Source organism: Pristis pectinata, chromosome 6, assembly GCF_009764475.1.
Source record: "Pristis pectinata isolate sPriPec2 chromosome 6, sPriPec2.1.pri, whole genome shotgun sequence".
In the NCBI taxonomy this organism is placed as follows: Eukaryota; Metazoa; Chordata; class Chondrichthyes; order Rhinopristiformes; family Pristidae; genus Pristis; species Pristis pectinata.
The window spans coordinates 77,114,654-77,134,482 of NC_067410.1; the positions used below are offsets into that span (position 1 = coordinate 77,114,654).

At 37.9% G+C, this 19,829-nt stretch overlaps 1 protein-coding gene across 3 annotated transcripts in view; it reads right to left on the reverse strand.

Moving 5' to 3' along the window:
- Nucleotides 1-1,549: 1,549 nt before the first annotated feature.
- Nucleotides 1,550-19,829, reverse strand: part of ift80 (intraflagellar transport 80 homolog (Chlamydomonas)) — a 166,881-nt gene continuing 148,601 nt past the window's right edge. For all 3 annotated transcript variants that reach the window (XM_052017971.1, XM_052017969.1, XM_052017970.1), the window contains 4 exons: nucleotides 13,988-14,077; nucleotides 11,754-11,926; nucleotides 8,287-8,410; nucleotides 1,550-1,990 (listed from right to left, as the gene is read on the reverse strand). In XM_052017971.1, coding sequence (XP_051873931.1) covers nucleotides 1,865-1,990; nucleotides 8,287-8,410; nucleotides 11,754-11,926; nucleotides 13,988-14,077 — 513 coding nt within the window. In that variant the 3' untranslated portion in view covers nucleotides 1,550-1,864. The remainder of the gene's footprint in view (nucleotides 1,991-8,286; nucleotides 8,411-11,753; nucleotides 11,927-13,987; nucleotides 14,078-19,829) is intronic.

Genomic DNA, 19,829 nt, shown 5'->3' on the forward strand with positions numbered 1-19,829 from the left:
TTAAAGGGGAGGTTTTCATTACTGGTGGTGTAACTCATCTTACGAGTTTTAAAAGCTCGAAGCGAGCAATGAGGGAGCACATTTTTCAAACATCTTGAAGGATAGGTGGAAAAGAGAGAGGTCCTCTCGCTGCAGAAGCCCAGGAAGTCCTCCAAGTCCATTTTCAGGCAGCAGTAGCGGTGAGAGTAGTTTGCACTTGAAGTCATTGATAGGAGTGATATAGCAGGGATTTAGCTGTGGTGCCAGATGACATCACATACATAGTAAAGGTCAGTAATTAATTCATCAAACCCCATCTCTGTACCATGCGTCTCTCGTGCAAAATACAATCTGTCACTCATCTAGCAAAGATTTCTAGCAATTGCTACTTATGATTATGACTCTTAAGCTATTTCATATCCTTACACATTTAGCACTACTTCAAGCTTCTCACTCACACCTCAAAGCTTCCACACGTCATGTTATAGTTCAACCAGAGCAGGCATGTAACCCAGACACAATGCAAGACATTCGCCAACTCTCACTTCCCCTTCTTGCATGATAAGGGAGGGCATACTTGCCATCAGCAAGAGCAGACTGTTAGTGCAGAAGCCTGCATTCCTCAGCCTACCATCTTAGTTAAGGTGCTGTCCATTGTTCCAGTGACCATAAGGGAATCCATGCCAAGTGGCAATGCAAGCATCATTGAAAATTACAATATACTCAAATCTAATGCTTCCTCTCATTCTGAACTTCCTCGCATCCCACAGTTTTTTCAGCTTTATAACATCTCACCCATCCACCCAACTCCTCATCATAACTGACTGTATCTAAATGAAATGTAGAAGGGTATGAAAAGGGTGTTGGATACACAACTTGACTGAATTTAGAGGACAATGTCACATGCACACAAGAAGATCCAATCAAGTTTATCAATTCGATTTTAGATAAATTCAATTCTGGCAGTGCACAAATACATTATGCAACATGGATGAGTTCCTATTCTAACTGAAATATTTATCTGAAGGAAATACATCCATATAGATAAACATAGCTTTCTGGGACATAGAGTTTGCTAGGCACAATAAAAATAATCAAAAGCACAATAAAGCCTTGCTGTTTTTGGGGTAGTTTATAATGAGAATAGTTCATAAGCATTTTGTTACTGACAAATCACTAATTTCAGAACATTGTGCTGGAGAAGGCTGCAAAACAGCATGTCCTGTGACTGGGCAAGAAACAACTTATGGATTCTGGATTCATGCATTTAATGGGCAAATGCATACTGAGGAGTTTGTGTCAGTTGTAAGGTGTTATGACTGCATAGTTTTTCTGTCATTATAACTGAAAAATCCAGACTAATGATACTCTCAAAACATATTCAATATATACTAACCAACAGACATGTTTAATTTTTAAAGAAATGTTCTTATCCATATTGGTTGCACCAACTCTGAGTAACAAGGAATGCCAAAATCATCATGAAAAAAAGTATTAAACAATGATACACTAAATAAAAAAGACTTCAAATGTAATTACATAATTTTAATTATTTCCAGTAACATGTAATGTGAACATTATATTATCGTTTAATGTCAGAACTACAACATATATCAAAAGTTGATTATGTTCACTTGAAAATAAATTAATTCTATATTCAGTTTAACAGATAAGGGAACACACAATTTTCTGAAAAATACACTGAATATATTTCCAATGAATAACAATATTAATAATTTTAATTGAAAAATATTTGTTTATTGATTTGTGATAAAAGTCTTTTTCAATTTTCAAGGTCTTTCAAATGTTTCCTTGAGTTGAAATGAAAGGAAAGATGAAAGAATTTTGAGGAGATTTAATGGGCTAGATCCATCACAACCCTGTGTCAGCGGTTTAAGGATTCACTCCTAGATCCTGTTGAACCCATTGCAGTAACCATAGCTGCACGTTCCCGTTCTTTTGCAATCTCCATTTCGATTTTGACTTGTATTTTTTCCCAGTTGACTTCAACCTGCATAGGGTATGAAATCAGCATTAGTCAAAGAACAAAATCAAATTCATTATTTTATATAATTCTTGTTAATAATGAAAGTTAAGGCAAATATCTTATTGTTTGTTACTTTTTTTTCACCCATCCAGAATAAAGAAATTCCTTTTTGAAGTGAATTCTTTGCTCATGCTAATTGAGAGCTTCAGTAAGGAGAACGTTTTTTTCACTTTGTGTTGGCTTCCCAGGTCATAAATATAATGGTTTAGATGTAGTATAAATATTTTTCTGAAGTATCACAATGGAGTGCTTGACCTGGTTTGCAGTGTAGCCCAGTAGACCATAATAACATTCCCCAACCTATCATTTTTGTGGCTTCTCTGTACCAATTGATTTTTTTATTAAGTAAGACTGGTCAAAAATCACCTAATTTGGGCCTATAAGATTGCATAACATCTCTCCACAGTTTTAGCTAAGTTCAAGATGATTTGTTAAGTAAACATTTGAGAGATGTCATCCTCAAAAACTTAAATAACAGAGCTGTAGTCTACATCTGAACTGTGGATGAGGTGCCAAATGATTCTAGATGTTTCCAAACAGCAAGGGAGTTAGGGGCAGGCTGGAACTAGCTCAGATTCCAAAAATTCACAAGACTTTTATCACTGATTCTGGCAATAAGCAAAAAATGTTCTACATTACTGCAAATGTGAATGATCATCTTTTGAGTCAAAGCTGTTACAGCTGAAAAGCATGTTGGAACAATGTTACATCCACATATAGGCACTGAATGATCTCAGTGCCTATATGTAGATGTAACATTGTTCCAACATGCTTTTCAGAGCAGTGGCCATCAGATTTGGGCCCCATGAGTTCAGCTGGGAAACTGTCTTGGCTTCATTCATTTCTTAATCTCAAATGATTTTTTAATCACCTGCTGCTAAATCTTCATTTGTACTATCTAATTCCCACAGATGAATTATTCTAGATTATTGTGTAGGAGCTAAAAGCAGGTGATGCTATCGATAATATCAAGGAGCTTGGAAAAGAGAAACATAGTAGAATGAGCAAATGAAGGGCCTAAATTGAAAAGGGCTGGAAAATAGATGCAAAGATTGCAATGTATAATGAGCTTGCACCCATTTGACCTTGTGCAGGTTGAATACTAAATTTATGCTGCATCTTCATTAGCTTAATTTCAGAATCCATTTAACTCTTACTGCACTCTCACAGGTTTGATGCCTATCCACTGGCCCAGTTTCACGAATGGTTCATTGCACCTTTTAAATGGATGGTAATCTGAGGCTCTTACTGGTGATGGAAGTCAGCCTGCAGGTATTTTCAGTTTGCTGTAAGTCATGATTGATCAAGAGCAAAAGCAGGCAGCCCAATTCCAAAGTGCATCTTGGGGCCCTGGTTGTTGCAGTTGGAAAAAGAAGGGACGTCCTCTCTGTCCACAGAAAATCAGGCAATCCTCCAGGCAGATTGTCAAGCAGCTTTGAGAGGACGTAGCAAATGAAGTGAATGTGAAGAGTCAAGCTTCTGGTCGAGGTCAGGAATCTCATTTCTCATGAACTGTACCACTAGTCTTGTATGATGCTCCATTCATTATACACTCATCGCCCCACCTGCCAATGATCTCCTGAAATCAGCATCACATACTTACCAGTAATCCAAGTCCCACAACCATATCAAACTGCATATCCACAGCAGGCAGATCATAGACACATTGCAAACCATTCACTGACACCCTTTGCTCTCTATTCCAGGAGAAGAAGTAATATAATCAATGCCAATAACAGGCAAGTTCTGCTCCAGATGACTCAAAAGATGTCTTCAGTGAGACAGCCTACATATGAGGGCTGAAGGGTATGTACATTGATAGTCTGGGGCATTGGCAAGTCTGTGAAACATTAGAGTGCATGGGGGAGTCCAGCAAAAATCCTGCACACTGCATGGAGCTTAGAAACAATCTGTCATAATGTAGAAGTGGCAGGCAGATACGTTTCAAACCCAAACAGCATGCAGCATCTGATGGCCATTCCATTGCACCACAGATAGAAGACATATAATACTTGTAATGGAAGCTTAGTCTTTGCCATAAAAGGTCAGACAGCTACCATCATAACTCTGGGTCCCACTGTTCAAAGGGTCATTTCATATGTGACTCTCCAACAGTCAGGGGCACTACTTGGGAGAATACTATGGGGGAGAATACAAATGGGGGAGAGTGGTAGTGGCTCCAAGAAGAACAAATTGTCTGTTCTCCCTCAGGAAGAAACCATTTGTGATCCCATTTCTTCTCTTCCAGTGCCTTTTGCAGAAATTGAGGCTGTGTTAGTTCACTCAAGTAATCAGATTACCAGGACTGCTGAAGAACCTCCCCAAGGGTATGGCATTGACTTTGTGCAGCTAGTTAGCCATCTTCCCAGATTGATTCTCGGGCCAGAGGTGGGAGGTGAGGAGGGAAAGGGGAATTGTCCTACCAAGAGAGATTAAGCAAATTTGAGTTTAGAAGAAATGCGAGGAGACTTCTTTAAATGTTACAAAATTCTTCTGGGGCTTTAAGGGCAGATGCAAGGATGATGGTTCCTTTTTCTGGGGCAAACAGAGTCACAAAGGATTGGCCTACAAGACTGAGAGAAGAAGACATTCATTCAGTCACAGGTTAGCTGAACTTGGAATTCTGTACCCCAATGAGCTGTGGAAGTCTAGTTGTTGAGTATATTCAAAATAGAGACTTACATGTTTTTAGATATTAAGGGAAGCATGAACTAGGAGTGTGGTGGCACAGTACAAACCTGGGACAAATAGGCGAAGAGCTACTCTAAGTTACCTTCTAGTGTCAATTTGATATATAAACATGACTTGAAAAGATGTTTTGCTTGAGGCTTGTTTTCATTAATTACAGTCAACTAGATGCTGAGATGACCTGCAGCAGAAGGAAGGTAATAAAAGAAATGTGATGAAATGAAGAATTTTTCTTAATTTGGTTGGAGGCTGGAGGAGCAACACCTCATATTCCGCCTTGGGAGTCTCCAACCTGATGGCCTCAACATCGATTTCTCTAACTTCCAGTAACTCCTCCCCCCTCCCCCCCTTTGTTTTCCCTCATTCCTGTGACCCCCTCACCCTTCACTTTCCCCTCCCCTCACCTTCATGACCTGCCCATCTATTCCCCACCTCCTTCCCTTTATTCCAATGGTCTGCTGCCCTCTCCTACCGGATTCCATCTTCTTCAGCCCTTTGCATCTTCTACCTATCACCTCTCAGCTTCTTAGATCACTCCCTTTCATTCCCTCTCCCCCACCCTCCTGCATCCCCCCTCTCACCTGGACTCACCTGTCACCTGCCAGCCTGTGCTCCTCTCCCTCCCCCGACCTTCTTATTCTGGCTTCTGCCCCTCTTCATTTCCAGTCCTGATGAAGGGTCTTGACCTGAAATGTTGACTGTTTATTTCCCTCCATAGATGCTGCCTGACCTGCTGAATGCCCCCAGCATTTTGTGCGTGTGCTTCAGACTCCAGCATATGCAGTATCTCTTGTGTCTGAGTTTCTTAATTTAGTTATGGGATATGAATATTGTTGACTGGTCAACATTTAATTATAATCCTTAATTGGTTTGGAAAAGGCAATTAGAAGTTGCATCCATATGATAAAAGTACTCGCAGTGCTATTAAGATAGGAGTTCTAGGATTTTGAACAAGCAACAATAGAAGAATGAAAACATATGTCCAAGTCAAAACGATACATGCCTTCGAGACAAACTGGCCTGTGGTTGTGGTCTTACACATCTGTTGCCCTTGACCTTGTAGGTGATACATGGCAAAAGTTGCAAGTTTGGCAGGTGCTGTTGGAAGAAGGCTTTGCAAGTTGTAGCCAAGCATTTTGTAAACAGTACACATTACAGCAGACCTATACCAGGAAGAGCACCAGTAGAATGGCAGAGATGGGATTACTAATGTTGTTGTCTTGGGAGAATATATGAAATAGGAGGAGGATTACACCATTCATCACTTCACCTTTGCTCTGTCAGTATGTGCTGGAGGTAGAGGGAGTGAACGTTCAAGGCAGTGGAGATGATGCTTCCCAGGTATTAATGTCACTGCATTCAGGCAAGTGGTAAGAATTCTCACATTTGTGACTTGTAGATGATGGAGAAGACTTGGAGATTCAAGAGTTGGGTCACTCACTGTAAAATACTCAGTCTGGTGTTATACCAGCAATAGTTACATTGCTGGTGCAGTTAAGGTTCTGGCCAATGGTAACTCCCAGAATGTTGATAATGGGGCATATGGCAAAGTAATGCCATTGAATACAACAAAGAATAAATATCAATATCCTCCAAGCAAAGAAGAGCACTCTTCCTATACAGGGTGCTATTGAAGCCCACGTTGGTGAAGTTTGAGGATACAATGATGGTACAGTTAGCTCCGCATAACGTTGACAACTGGAAGCCCTGGAAAGCTAAACCAGGCAAACCAGACAAAATTCTACAGAACCATTTTTGTGAATGTCTGTGTCTTTAATCCCCTGGGCATCTTGATGCTTTATATGAATATTTAACAGTTGCACTCATACGTTTCATATCAATTACAAACAGATATTGAATCCTTGAAGCAAATGTAAGAAAAGTAAGCATATGCTTTTTCAATGAGCTTTTCCACATCAATCCAGGATCATTTCTTAGTGGCCTTCAGCAGTCTCTTTGGTTAAACCACATAATACTGATTGATGCAAACAGCTAGAGTATGTGAGACATATACTTCACCCTTTTGTACCTCAAAATTGCAATCTAGGCCCAATGGACATTATAGGACCTGACTTTACATATTACATATGGTATCCTTCCTGAAACAGGCAGGTGTTCAGACCACTTGTGAAATTATTCATATCCTATCGCTCATCCTTGCCAACACACTAAACAGTTGCATAATAAAAATGCTTCTCTCCTCTACCCCCATATTACCAGCAAGAAAATGTTACATAGCTTAAATCAATCAAAATGTATTTATTTGCCAGTTAGAGAGAATCTCTTGAGGTGCTCATTAAGACCAGGGATTATTGGCCTAGATTTTTGGGGACAGCAGCAGGGAACTCTGCTTGGCACTAATTATACTCTGATTGGCACTAATTATACTGATAGCTGTCACTAAGTTTTGGTGGGCTTTTGAAAGAATGCTTGATACCATCCGTTGTCTAATTTAGTGCACTGTACACTACAGGGAGTCTGTGGGATGTCTGAGCAGTGTTCTTCAAATAATCAAGCTGAGACATGGCAAGTAAAAATCAGGAGGTGTAATTGTATGATCAGAAAGAAAAATAAACTGAGGGAAAGAAAGATGGAATTAAGAGAAATCCAAAACAGATAAAAAGAATAGCAATTTTTTTCAAAACTGCTATCAATTACATACTGATAGAATGAGACCACAAATATATAAATTTAAACTTTCAGCTCCAACATGGATATTTATCAGCAATTATGATGTACCAGGCTGATAACAATTCATAAACGCTAACATTTTCTGCTGTGTGTCCTAGGTAATCAGTGAATAAGGTTTTCAACTCACACACTTGTGCAACCCTATTTTGGATTTCTGGCTTTAATTATGCATGCGCAAAGTCTAGTACCTGCTGCCTGACTTTCTCCAGAGCAAAGATTAGTGCAGTTAGTCCCACTGTTACTTTCAATGCAAATCACTGGTTTACATTGCCCCATTCTTACTTAGCAGAATGGATAATTGTTAAACCCAGAGAATAAACTGCAAGTGTTTAAATTTACAGAATTATGTAAATAGTTAAATAACTTAAATTTATTAAAAACATTAGGGGAGAATTTCTGCACTCTAAATATTTAAATTAAGATTGGGAAGATTTAAAAATGTCCTAGAGTTCCTCCAGGAAGCCACAAATGATTTCACTCAAAAAGTCTGATCAGTCTGTAATGCTGGATTCACACTGCAAATTATAGAACTGCTAAGCAGTGGAATTTCTTCTATGTTTAGCTTGCTGCATTAATGCATATTAAACGGAAATCTTCCTCTCCCCCACACCACCACCTTGATTTAATGTGACCAATCTTTGTAGGACCCTGTTAAAAATGATGAATTAGAATTTCTCTGATATGAACTAGTGATTTACTGTGTGAATAAAATGTGCATATTAAATCTTTCTATAACATTACCTGAGAGCAGCTTATGACGGCTTTGCACCCTAGCAATCCTGTCAGGCGGGATCTAATAAAGTGTCTGCATGCTCCAATTTGAATTGATTAGCTCCAGTTCTGAGTAAACAGACTGAACATTTGTTTTTCTATTTACTTACTCCTTCTGCATACTGTAGAAATCTCTTGTTGGATTCTTCTTTATGGAAATCTTCCAAAAATTTCTTCCTGTAAGCTAGCACTGTATCTACATGTGTCTTGTATTTTACAGCCAGCTCCAGAGCTCTGCATGTAGAAATGAAAGAATTTTTAAAAATTCAAATGACTTAAACAATTATGTGGCATTTAAACTAATAAAACCAAGGATCAGACATTATCTTCAAGAACTTCTTAGAATTTCTTCCTCTAATTTGATTTTCCATTGTCTTTATTTACTATCCTGGCAAAACAAAATATTTTCCAAATTCCTTAATGATATAAAAATAAATGATTATGTTTTTAACTCAAGTCATGGCACACAACTTCAAATATGTGAACTATTTTTTCTATTAACCTTCTTTGGATAGCAAGCTAAAATAAAAACAGAACTCAAAATCATTGGTCTAAATTCTTTCTTTAACAAGCTAAACTTTAAATTTATGACATCATCTACAAAATTACTTGCTGTGGGTGTTGATTCACAGCCAGAGATTTTGTCAGTTAAATAAGACGTAGTAATGCAATTGTTTAAACAGACTAATTAGGAAACACTAACGTCTTCATGTGAAGAACACTCGTGAGCATTACATTAATCGGATCTCACAATAATTAGGCATTATTTTAAACTTACAGAAACCATTTTCTGTGCTGAGTGGCATGTTACGTAAATGCTTCTGTATGAAAGAACTATTTGAGATGATTGATGTTACTACAAAATTAAAATGTTTCTTTAAATTAAAATTTTAATGTACTTTTAATGATTGTGTACAATGAATAGTAAGGAAATTTTCAAAATAAATATGGAAAATGCTGGAGATACTCAACAAGTTAGAGAGATAAACAGAGATGATGTTTCAAGTTAATGATCTGTCATCAGAACTAGGAAAAGTGAATCTGTTTTAAGTTGCAGAAATGAGAAAAGGTTGGAGAGAACAAAAGGAATGTCTGTGATAAGGTGGAGACCAAGTGATTGAAAAACACTAAAGGTGGTGGCAGTGGTGAAGGCTGGTTAATCACAGCTGATCTATCTGAATGAAATGTAAGTAGAAGAAACGAAGGAGAAAGCTATGCTGGACCTGTGGGATATAAAACACTTGCAATTGTTGGGAATCTTAAATCAAAAGGGAATACTAGAAACACCCAGCAGGTCAGACAGCATCTATGGAAATTGTAAACATGTTGTTTAGTAAACAAGGATGACCCTGAATTTCTAGTTGACTGTCTGTCACATTTATTCACCATCCGATCCATACTTTGACCTCTCTGTCTTCTTACACTGTTCGAATGAAGCTCAACGTAAGCTTGATGAACAGACTCTCATCTTCCAACTAGCCATGTTACGGCACTCAGGACTCAAGAATGAATTTAATTTCAGATAAACAGCCCTTTCAGAATGGAAAGCCATCAGCCTGTAATGTTAACTCTGTTTTCCTCTTTCCACCAATGCTGCCTGACCTCCTGGTATTTCCAGAATTCTTTTTTATTTCAGATTTCCAGCAACCACAGGATGTTGTATTTCATAACTCCAGCATTTCCTCTCCTCTGTCTTCTGTTCATCTCCAGACAGATTAACTGCAATTAACAAACCTTCAACAACTCTCTTTCAGCCAGTGGTACCTCCACCTTCTGAGTCATTCAGTCTCTCACGGTCTTCACTCTATCAGACGTTCCTTTTGTTTTCCCACTTCCCTGCAACTTAAAACAGATCCCTAACTCTTCTTAGTTCTGACCTGAAATGATAATTCTGATTCTCTTGCCACAGATGCTGTCCAATCTACTGAATATTTTCAACATTTTGTCTTTTTATATCTATTGTACAATTTTCTTGTAACAAGAACCAAAATATGCCAAACATAACAACTTGCATCTGTACAGGCTATTTGACATAGGAAAACATCTCAAAATGCTTCATTGGAAGCATTCAAATAAAAATTCACACCAAGCCAAAGAAAGAGATTTTAGCATATGTTTGGGTCAGTTACCTACTAAAGAGGGCTTTAAAGGAAAAGAAACACAGGAAGATTTATACTAGGACTCTGGTGTTAAAGGCCCAGATACCTGAGAGCACAGGTCCCAATGGTTGATAAGGGGCTCTGAAAGGAACCATTTCTGAGTACTATGGAATCAATTTGTTTGGAACAGCAAATTACAGAATCTCTGCATTTTACACAATAGAAGACAACCGGGCTCATTAATTCTATGCCGGCTCATACCAGATCAATTCCATCAGTTCCATTCCCCTGCTTTTTCCCAGGTTAGGTCACGCTTAGGTTCAGTGGCTCTATTTATTTCAAAGAAAGGGAATGGCTGAGAATAGTTTAAGGTAATTAACTTTTTAAAAAATTTAGTTGAGTTAATTTACATGTATTTATTTGTTTAAATATTTTCTAGTGTTTTTGGATGAACATTTTGTTCACGTTATAAAGATATATTTTGTGACTTTTGGATATCAGAGACATACATAAGCATTCAAGCTACTTGACAATTTTCACAGCTTCTCCCTCTCACCTTAAACTTATGCCCTCTAGTATTTGACATGTTCACCCTGGGAAAAAGACACTGACCCTATCTATGACTCTCATAATTTTATAAACTTCAGTCAGGTCACCTGTCAGCCTTTGATGTTCCAGAGAGAACAATCCAAATCCATCCAATCTCTCCTCATAGTTAGTACTCTCTACTGCAGGCAACATCCTGGTAAACCTCTTCTGCACTATCTCCAAAGCCTCCACACCCTGCTGGTAACACAATTAGCAGAACTGCAAACAATACTCCAAATGTGGCCTAACCAAAGTTTTACACAGCTGCAACACTACTTCCCAGCTTTTATACTCAATACCACGAGCAATGAAGGCAAGTATGCATGCTTAAGAATCCTCATAAGTCATAGTTATCAGTATGTTGTTGGATCTCCTATGTTCTCTATAGGTGCCTGTACAGCTATCTCTTTTCCCTTGAGGCATGGTGGAGTTTCCAATACATGAACACCTTGGCTTTGTGGTTAATTAGCTCCTGAAACTGTTGATCATTCTCATCAAACCATTATTAGCGTTCTATGGTAGTGAGGTCAAGGGTCTCTACAAAGGTGCTAAATATGGTGTACTTAAGGCAGTGCAGATATTGGGGACATTCTGTGGCTTGTTGATTGGGGGTTGTCAGATTGATATAATGCACTATCTGAGAAGATCTATCAGTGCAGGCTCTTTGAGACAGTACAACAAACAAATAAAACTAAAGTTGAACGAGTATCACTCAGATATATTTTGTTCTGTCTTCAGTCCTACACGTTTTGGACAATAAGCAAAAAAACTATTTTGGAACACTGATAGTATCATTATCACCACTTAACAACACTGACCTCTAGTGTGCAAACGTAACTCTGTAGTAAGCACATATGTTAATATGTACTTAATATGTTTGATTTTCTCACCTATCCCAGTTGTAGAGGTTAATATTTATTTGGATTGCTTGATAAATAAGGCCTGATTGGATTAAAATTCCTTCCGCATCCTGTACATTCCCAGTAAATAACAGCAAGTGTGCCATCCGTGACTCCTTTGAAGGCAAATCTTTGATCATGTTGATATATTGCACTTTATCAATCTGGAAATTAAAATATTTGTTACATATGAGCACAATTATATCTAATTCTGTTACATTCAATATAACATTTCAAACACTGTACTTTTCAGTTATATATATTTTCTTTAAAATCTATTAATGCAAAACATTCCATTAGCTGGTAAGCACTTTGGGATGTTGCAGCAGGAGAGGTATAAACACAAATACTGTTTTTATTTTTTTGCTACTGAAGCATTATAAATTTAGGCAATTATTTCCTTTCGATTGAATTTTATTGCAATCACTTGTAGCCTCATTTAAAAGCTATAGCAGCGGAATAAGTGACAGAAAAATATGATTTGCAGACCAAAAGAAAAATTCTTCATGTATGATTTTATTTCTACTTTCCTAGACAATGGACCATTTACTTTCACCAGGCAGACTGATGCAGTTCAAGGAAATCCCTCCATACCAGTTTCTCAAGGCAATAAATATCTATGATGTACCCACATCCCAAAATGAATACAGGTCCTCCCCAGGTTACAAACCCCCGACTTATGAACAGCCCGTATATACGAACGAGCATTTGGGAGACTGGCGGGATGGATTTGCCTGCTGCTGCAGGACTGCAGGCATCCTCTGCCATATGAGAACTCGGTTTCTGGCCGTACTTCCGACTTGCAAACTGTTCAGATTATGAACAGTTCAAAGGAACGGAATCCTGCCGTAACCTGGGGAGGATCTATAATAATAAAAAACTATCTCCAATATATGCAGCAATTTCTAATTGGATACAATTTAACATACCAATACCAATACTAGCTCGCTGCCAATTTCAATATTAGTAAAAGTGGAATGTCTTGATAGGAATCAATATATATTCCAACACTCCCTGGAATGATGCACCTCAAAACATGTTTATTGATAAGGGCTTATTCTTAGGAAAAAAATGATTGAAGAAGAGGAATTATTCTTTGAAACTTTCTGGGCCACTCAATGTATGGATTTTGCATACAAATAAGGATGAAATGGTTGGAAGTTATACCAGGTGGCAATGTGAAAGCACCTTGGCAAACCGTCTAACATTCTGAATAATCTTTCATACTCAAAGGGCACCTTTCAAAATCTAAGGGTGAGGCCCACATTCCTGCTGTGATTCTTTCTTGGTCACTCCAATCTGCCCCTCTTACTCAGTTAGGCATGGAGCATCTCACTGTACCCTCCCATCAAAGTCACTATTTCTTTGGTCTATTTTAGAGCAGGTGTTTTGCAAGCTAAAGTTGAGTTCTGGTGTACCATCACCAAGGATTTTTCTTTTACCTTAGCTTTCTACTCTCAAATCCAAATCAGAGAAAGGAAGAAACAAAAGTATGTCAAATGAAGCTTAATATTAGTTCATTAATTTACCATGTTAATTCACCTGCATGTCATGATACAGACAGACAATGAAGGAATGAGACTTGGAAAAAAAAAGGGAATGGAAAAATTGTTCACATTCTCTAACTTAGGAACAGGCTTCCAACTTCTTCAGCATTGCCTCTGCCCATAATTTGTGTGACTGCAGCTTCAGAGAACTGGAAATTGGAGCTTTAATCCTTCCAGAACTGATTAATATTCTCTTGTTAGAAGGGATTATAATTTAGACTGGCTAAATAGCTTTCAACCTTCAGGATACGTTAGTCTACTGACCCTTAGTATATATCATAATGACAACAGACACCAGGCTTTTGCATTAGATAAAGGAAGTTTTGAGGAGGAGATATTCAAACTGAGATTACAAACAAAAAGAAGGCATGTCCAATGGGTAAATCTGAGCAGTAGGAAGAAACTTATAGGTGGGAAAGAGATGAGAACAGGGTTACCAGTCATGATTTGCTGAACAGTTTTTTATGAGTTGTGAAAAAAAGATCTGAGGTGATGGCCAAACTTTAGAATGGCTTTAGAACCTTAAAACCATTTTAGAATGGCATTAAACAGTCGATATAAGATTTGAGGAAAGCTTCTAAGAATGTAATAAAGAAAAAAAGACACACACACACACACACACACACACAGATTAATTATAAACATACAACTTTAAAAACATGAAGTTTATTCACATACCTCACCAATTGCTGCGTAAGCCACCTCTGCTGTCATAAGGTCTTTGTGTGCAATTGCCATGGCGGCAAGGCATGACCACATTGTTTGTTCCTGTTTGTGGAAAGAAAAATACCAATAGGTTTAGTACAAGTACAATGAAAATGTATGGGGTTGTAGTTTTAAGTTACATTAGCTTTTTAATCCTATATTAGATTTGTACATTTCATTTTTATTATCATCATGCAAGTTCATCCCTTTGCCAACTGGATGATTGAATGACAATATATATGGCAATGAAATCCAATTATGTTAGATGTCCATGCCCAGTTAAAGGGAGAGCCCAAAAAATGTTCATCCTACAAGTATTCAATAACTAACTCATTGTAAACCATGCAAGTTTAGACTTTAGCACGGAAATTAAAGCATGATAATAGAGAAGTTTAATAAAAAAGTTTTGTATCTCTCCACAGCTCTCATTAAATGTTAGTACCCAACAGTGGCTGGGAAATAGCTGGCTTGTAATGTCCATCCTGGTGTACCTTCTGGGGGGTGGAGGGGAAAGAATCTGTTCATAGTCTCAAGGACTTGCCATGGTACCTTATCAAAGGATGTGTCTTGACCGTGAATGCCAGCAGGTGTTCTATCGAGGGAAAGATGACAACATAGCTCAATGTGGTATTTAATGGTAAATTGGCCTTTATTGCTAAAAGGATTTGAATCCAAGAGTAAAGATATCCAACTGCAATTATATAGAGGCTGTGAGAAACCATATCTGGGGTACTGTGTACAAGTATAGTTACCCCACCTTCAGAGGAATTCAATGAAGCTTCACCAGCTTTATTCTTGGGTTTGTGTGTTTGTACTATAAGGAAAGGTAAAGCAGACTTGGACTATATTCTCTCGATTTTAAGAAAAACAGTGGCGATCTTATTGCAGCTTACAACTTCTTGAACAGGGCTTTACAGAGTAAATGTAAAACAAAATGCTGTAAATACTCAGCAGGTCAGGTGGCCTCACAGATTTAGTAGTATGGCTTAAACCAATACAAATTGAGCACAAACACTTCTCATTGCACCCATCTTATACCTGAAAAAGGGCACAGAAAGGCTTATTCATTTCAAACCTGGAATCTCACAAAGACAAATCACTATATCTTTTAGTGAAAGTCCTAGAAAAGTGGAGAAGCGAAAGAATTTCCATGACCACACTAAAATCTAATGTACAAATACAAACAGGCAAAAGAATATTGGGATTCAAGAACATAAGACCTTAAAAAAATCTCTTACTGATAACAACCCAGAAGGTGGTCATTTAGCCCATCAGTTCCAAGCCGTCTCCCATGGGAGCATTCCCATTAGTCCCATTCCCCATCTCCTAATTTTCCCAAACCCATCACATGTCCATAAACTCCCTTTGATGCTTTCTGCCATAAACTCACATTAAGGGGTAATTTACTGTAGTCAATAAACTACCACTTGTTCTTTGGGATGTGGGGAGAACCTGGAAAAATGCAGCCATTCAGGAAGAGAATAGGCAAACTCTGCAAAAACAGCACCCAAGGTCAGGCCCCTGGAGCTGTCAAGTAACAGCAGTTACTGCTATGCCTCAGTGCAATAGGAACAAGAGAAGGCCATACAGACTGTTGTCCCTAGTCCACCATTCAGTAAGATTGTGACTGATGCAGGATCTTGACCCAAAAATGCCAACCATCCCTTTGCCTCCACAGATGCTGCCTGATCCGCTGAGTTCCTCCAGCAGTTTAGAGAAACAAAGGACTGCAGATGCTGGAATCTAGATGAAAAACACTACGATGCTGGAGCAACTCAGCAGCCCAGGTAGCATCCATGGAGAAAAGCAGGCAGTCAACGTTTCGGGTCAGGACCCTTCTTCAGGACTGAAGATAGGAAAAGGGGAAGCCCAATATATAGGAGGGAAAAGCAGAGCAGTGATAGGTGGACAAAAGAGGGGAGGTGGGGTGGGCACAAGGTGGTGATAGGTAGATGCAGGTAAGAGATAGTGATAGGCAGGTGCAGTGGAGGAGGGGAGAGCAGATCAGAGTTTGTTTTTGCAAGAGCAGAGAGCTGTTTGTTCTTTTGCTCCAGATTACAACACCTGCAGTTTCTTGTGTCTCCAGATCCTGGCTGATCATTGGCCTCAACTCTACTTTCCAGACTGATTCCTATAACCCTGGAACTCAGTCCTGAATATGCTTAATAACTTGCACATTCATCCTTCATAACCTTTTAAGAGCAGAAGTAGCTTTGCATCACACTCTTAAATATAGTCCCCTTATGCTGTTACTATATTCCCTAGTTCTAGATTCCTCCACCAGGGAAAATATCCTCACTGCACTTATTTATCCAGAGAATTTTGTATATCTCAATTATATCATCTGTACTGCTAAGTACATCCTAATCTGCTCAGTCTTTCATCTTTGATCACACTAATCAATCTAGTGAATCTTCTCTGCAATATCTCCAAGGCAAGAATATCCGTCATTAAATAATGAAACCACAACTGCATGCAATACTGCAGGGTTATTCCTGGGCATTGGTGTTCTGTCCTGTGAGGAAAGATTAAGCAGATTGGGCCTTCATTCCTGAGTTTAGAAGAATGAATGAGGTTTGACAAAAGTACAAGAATGACACTCGCTCTGGCTGTGGTGTCTAGAACCAGGTGTCATAGTCTCAAGGTAAGTGGTCAGCTACTCAGAATTGAGATGAGAAGAAATTTCTTCACTTGGGGACTAGTGAATCTTTGGCATTCTTTACTCTGTGGAGGCTCTGTGGCTGAGGATGTTAAAAAAAGAGGTTGATTGATTTTTGGATAGTAAGGGAATCAAGGGATGTGGGGTTAGTACAGGAAAGTAGTGCTGAGTTAAAAGATCAGCCATTTTTAGTGAATGGTGGACAGAATGCTTTTATTTCTTAGGTTCAAGCAATGGCCACAAAATGAATGTTCAATCATGGGTCATTGGTTTGCAACCAAGAGAATGATCTGTAACAATTTTTTCCTCTCTAGACTAAGGATAATAACATCAGCTGTAGCATTACTATCACTCCACATGCTGTCAACAAATAACTTAGCATTTGCAGATTAACACACGTAAAGGGCTTTCCATTGCTCATCCACACTTCAGCTAAACATGTTGAATTTCTAGAGAAGCTGGCAAAAGCCACATCATGCACCTATATTTTTGCTTTACAGCACTAAATCTATGAAGTATTCAACATTCTATCCATGACCTTTTTATTATAAACTGAAAATATTTACAAAATATTTATACATATATTTATAACCATACTTTGCTACTGACACCTTATGAAATCAAATGGCGAGATGGCTGCATTTATCCATATATTAAAATAGCAAATAAATCAAAGATTTTATATTTTTTCCACTTTTAGTTAAATAATAAAGTATATAATAAAACTATACCAATGTTTTTGACCATGATCCAACCTGATCCTATTTTATGGTTGATCAGAACAGATTTTAGTTCTACTGTTTTGTTTTCTTTTTGTTAAAAGGGCAATACCACTGTATTTAAAAAAATACAGATGGCTTCAGGTCTTAAGCAACTTTCACTGATATTTTGCTGCAACAATACTGTATCAAAGTTGCAACAAGATCCTGCAATTATAGGTATTGGGACAAATCCTTAAAAATATTTATTAAGAATTACTCTTATTTTTCCCATGTCTACATAAATGGGAAATCTTCACTAATTATGTCTGTTGCAGTCCAATTATATATTGTAACTTCAGTGTACTTATTAAAATTAAAACTAAGTCTCAATATTTATCCTTAATAACTGTGGGTATTTAAAAGGCCTCCTGCCTGATACTGAGGCCCCTTTTCACCAGTTTCCTAGGTACTGTGCAGGGTTGGCATAAAATCGGTCACAAAAAACAGCAGCATCCAGTAATGAAGTTGCAGTCTACTTTGGTTGAAGTATCACTTATCTTTTCCTTTCCTGTTTGGAACTTGATAGGAGACTGAGAACGCACTCTTTTCACAGTCCAGTACACTCTATCTGTGCCCAAAACCAGGGCACTTTAGATATTAAAACTGACTATGTGATTTGATTTAAACTATCAATGCTAGCATCTCAAATGTTAAGAAATTAATTTCACAGACTGAACATTTTGATAAACAGGGCCAATGAAGTTTTAATTTTATTTGATTTGATTTCTGTCCCAGGAGCCTTATTTTACTTCAGAATCAAATTCCCTGTAAAATCTTCCAGACAGCAGTTGCTTAACATGCATTAAAATTACAGTATTTACATGTGGCAGATTAACAGGAAAATAATAGTTTCTGGCACAATCTTTCAAAAAAAATTCTTCAGTTTTCAAGGGTCATCAACAACACTGCAAAGCACAGAATGCACAAAGGTTCCTTCAGAAAACCAGCTACATTAAGTTTTCAACAGCTAGGGACTGGGTAATGATTACTGGAGTTATTCTGTCAGTTAACTAATTTTCTCAGTAACCACTGATACAATCTTCATAAAAAAATCTAGCTTTACTGTGGATCTATTAGCTACATCCAAGAAATATAGTTAATGCTGACATTTTGGTCAAATAAACAAACCAAAAAAAACATAATTAACAAGCACATAAAACTCATTATGCTGGCGTCTCTGTCAGATGGGGGTCTATTATTCTGTCTGCATACGACAGTTTGAAATTATTAGTATCCCATTTTAGAGTGGATAGAACTCCAAAAATGGAGTGCTGCTGATATAAAAAGAAGAAGAATAATGACAGGTTGTGTATTTCTCCTTATTATTTATCATTATGTTTTATTTGGATGAAGGAGAGACAGGCGTAAAACGGTTGCAGTATTTGTGAGTTATTTACAATGTAGTTGAATGTAAACAAATCAAAATACATTTGCTCATTTATCATTTTCCCAGTATTTAATTTCACAGGAATATAATTAGCCAGTTCAATATACACAATTAATGTAACCATAAATGAACGAACTGCAGTTAAAGTTATTAATAATAATTAAGTATTCAGTGAGAGAATCTTTATCATTATTGGGTGGTCATCTGGCAGACCACTTTATCAACCCTTTGTACAGCCTGTTCATTTGTCATTGGTTTGAGTCTGCAGACTTATGAAAAACAAAGATAATCACCAAGGCTGCTTTTAATTTGGGCTGACCAATATAAATAGGGTGACATTGGCCTAAAGATGACATAACCTCCTCCATCCTACCTCTTATGTCATTTCCAGTCTCAAAGGGGCACTATTAATATGCAAATAACATGCAAAAATAGAACACAAATGCAATTTTGATGGACAACTGCAAGGTAATGATTACCGCATACTATCCACTTACTTTTGCCAGGTGGTACCGTGAGATCCTAACTTATTTGGTGGTCAGGAACAGGACCTACCATCCTGCTGGACTTTTTTTCCAGAGTAATTGTTACTATGCTGGTCCAGTTCTGGTAGCTCCTTGGAGTTTAGTTGTAGGGTCTGGGGTGCTTGCCATTTTGGGGCCTGTAGCCTGCTAGTATTATTGCAATTGGGCCTGTCCCTCAATAGACCAGGCTAAAACATGGCTTCAGTACTCTGTACATTTCTGGTCACTACAATACAGGAAAGATATTATTGCATCAGAAGGTGCAGAGGAAATTTACGAGAAAATTACCAGGAATGGAAAACTTGAGGGAATATTGAACAGGCTGGAGCTGCTTTCTTTGGATCAGCAAAAACTGAGGGGAGATTTAATTGATGTGCATACAATTATGAGAGTCCTGGATAGAGTAAGTAGGAAGGAATTACTTTCCTTAGTAGAGGGGTCAAAAACAAGGGGACATAGATTTAAAGTAAATGGTAGAAAGATT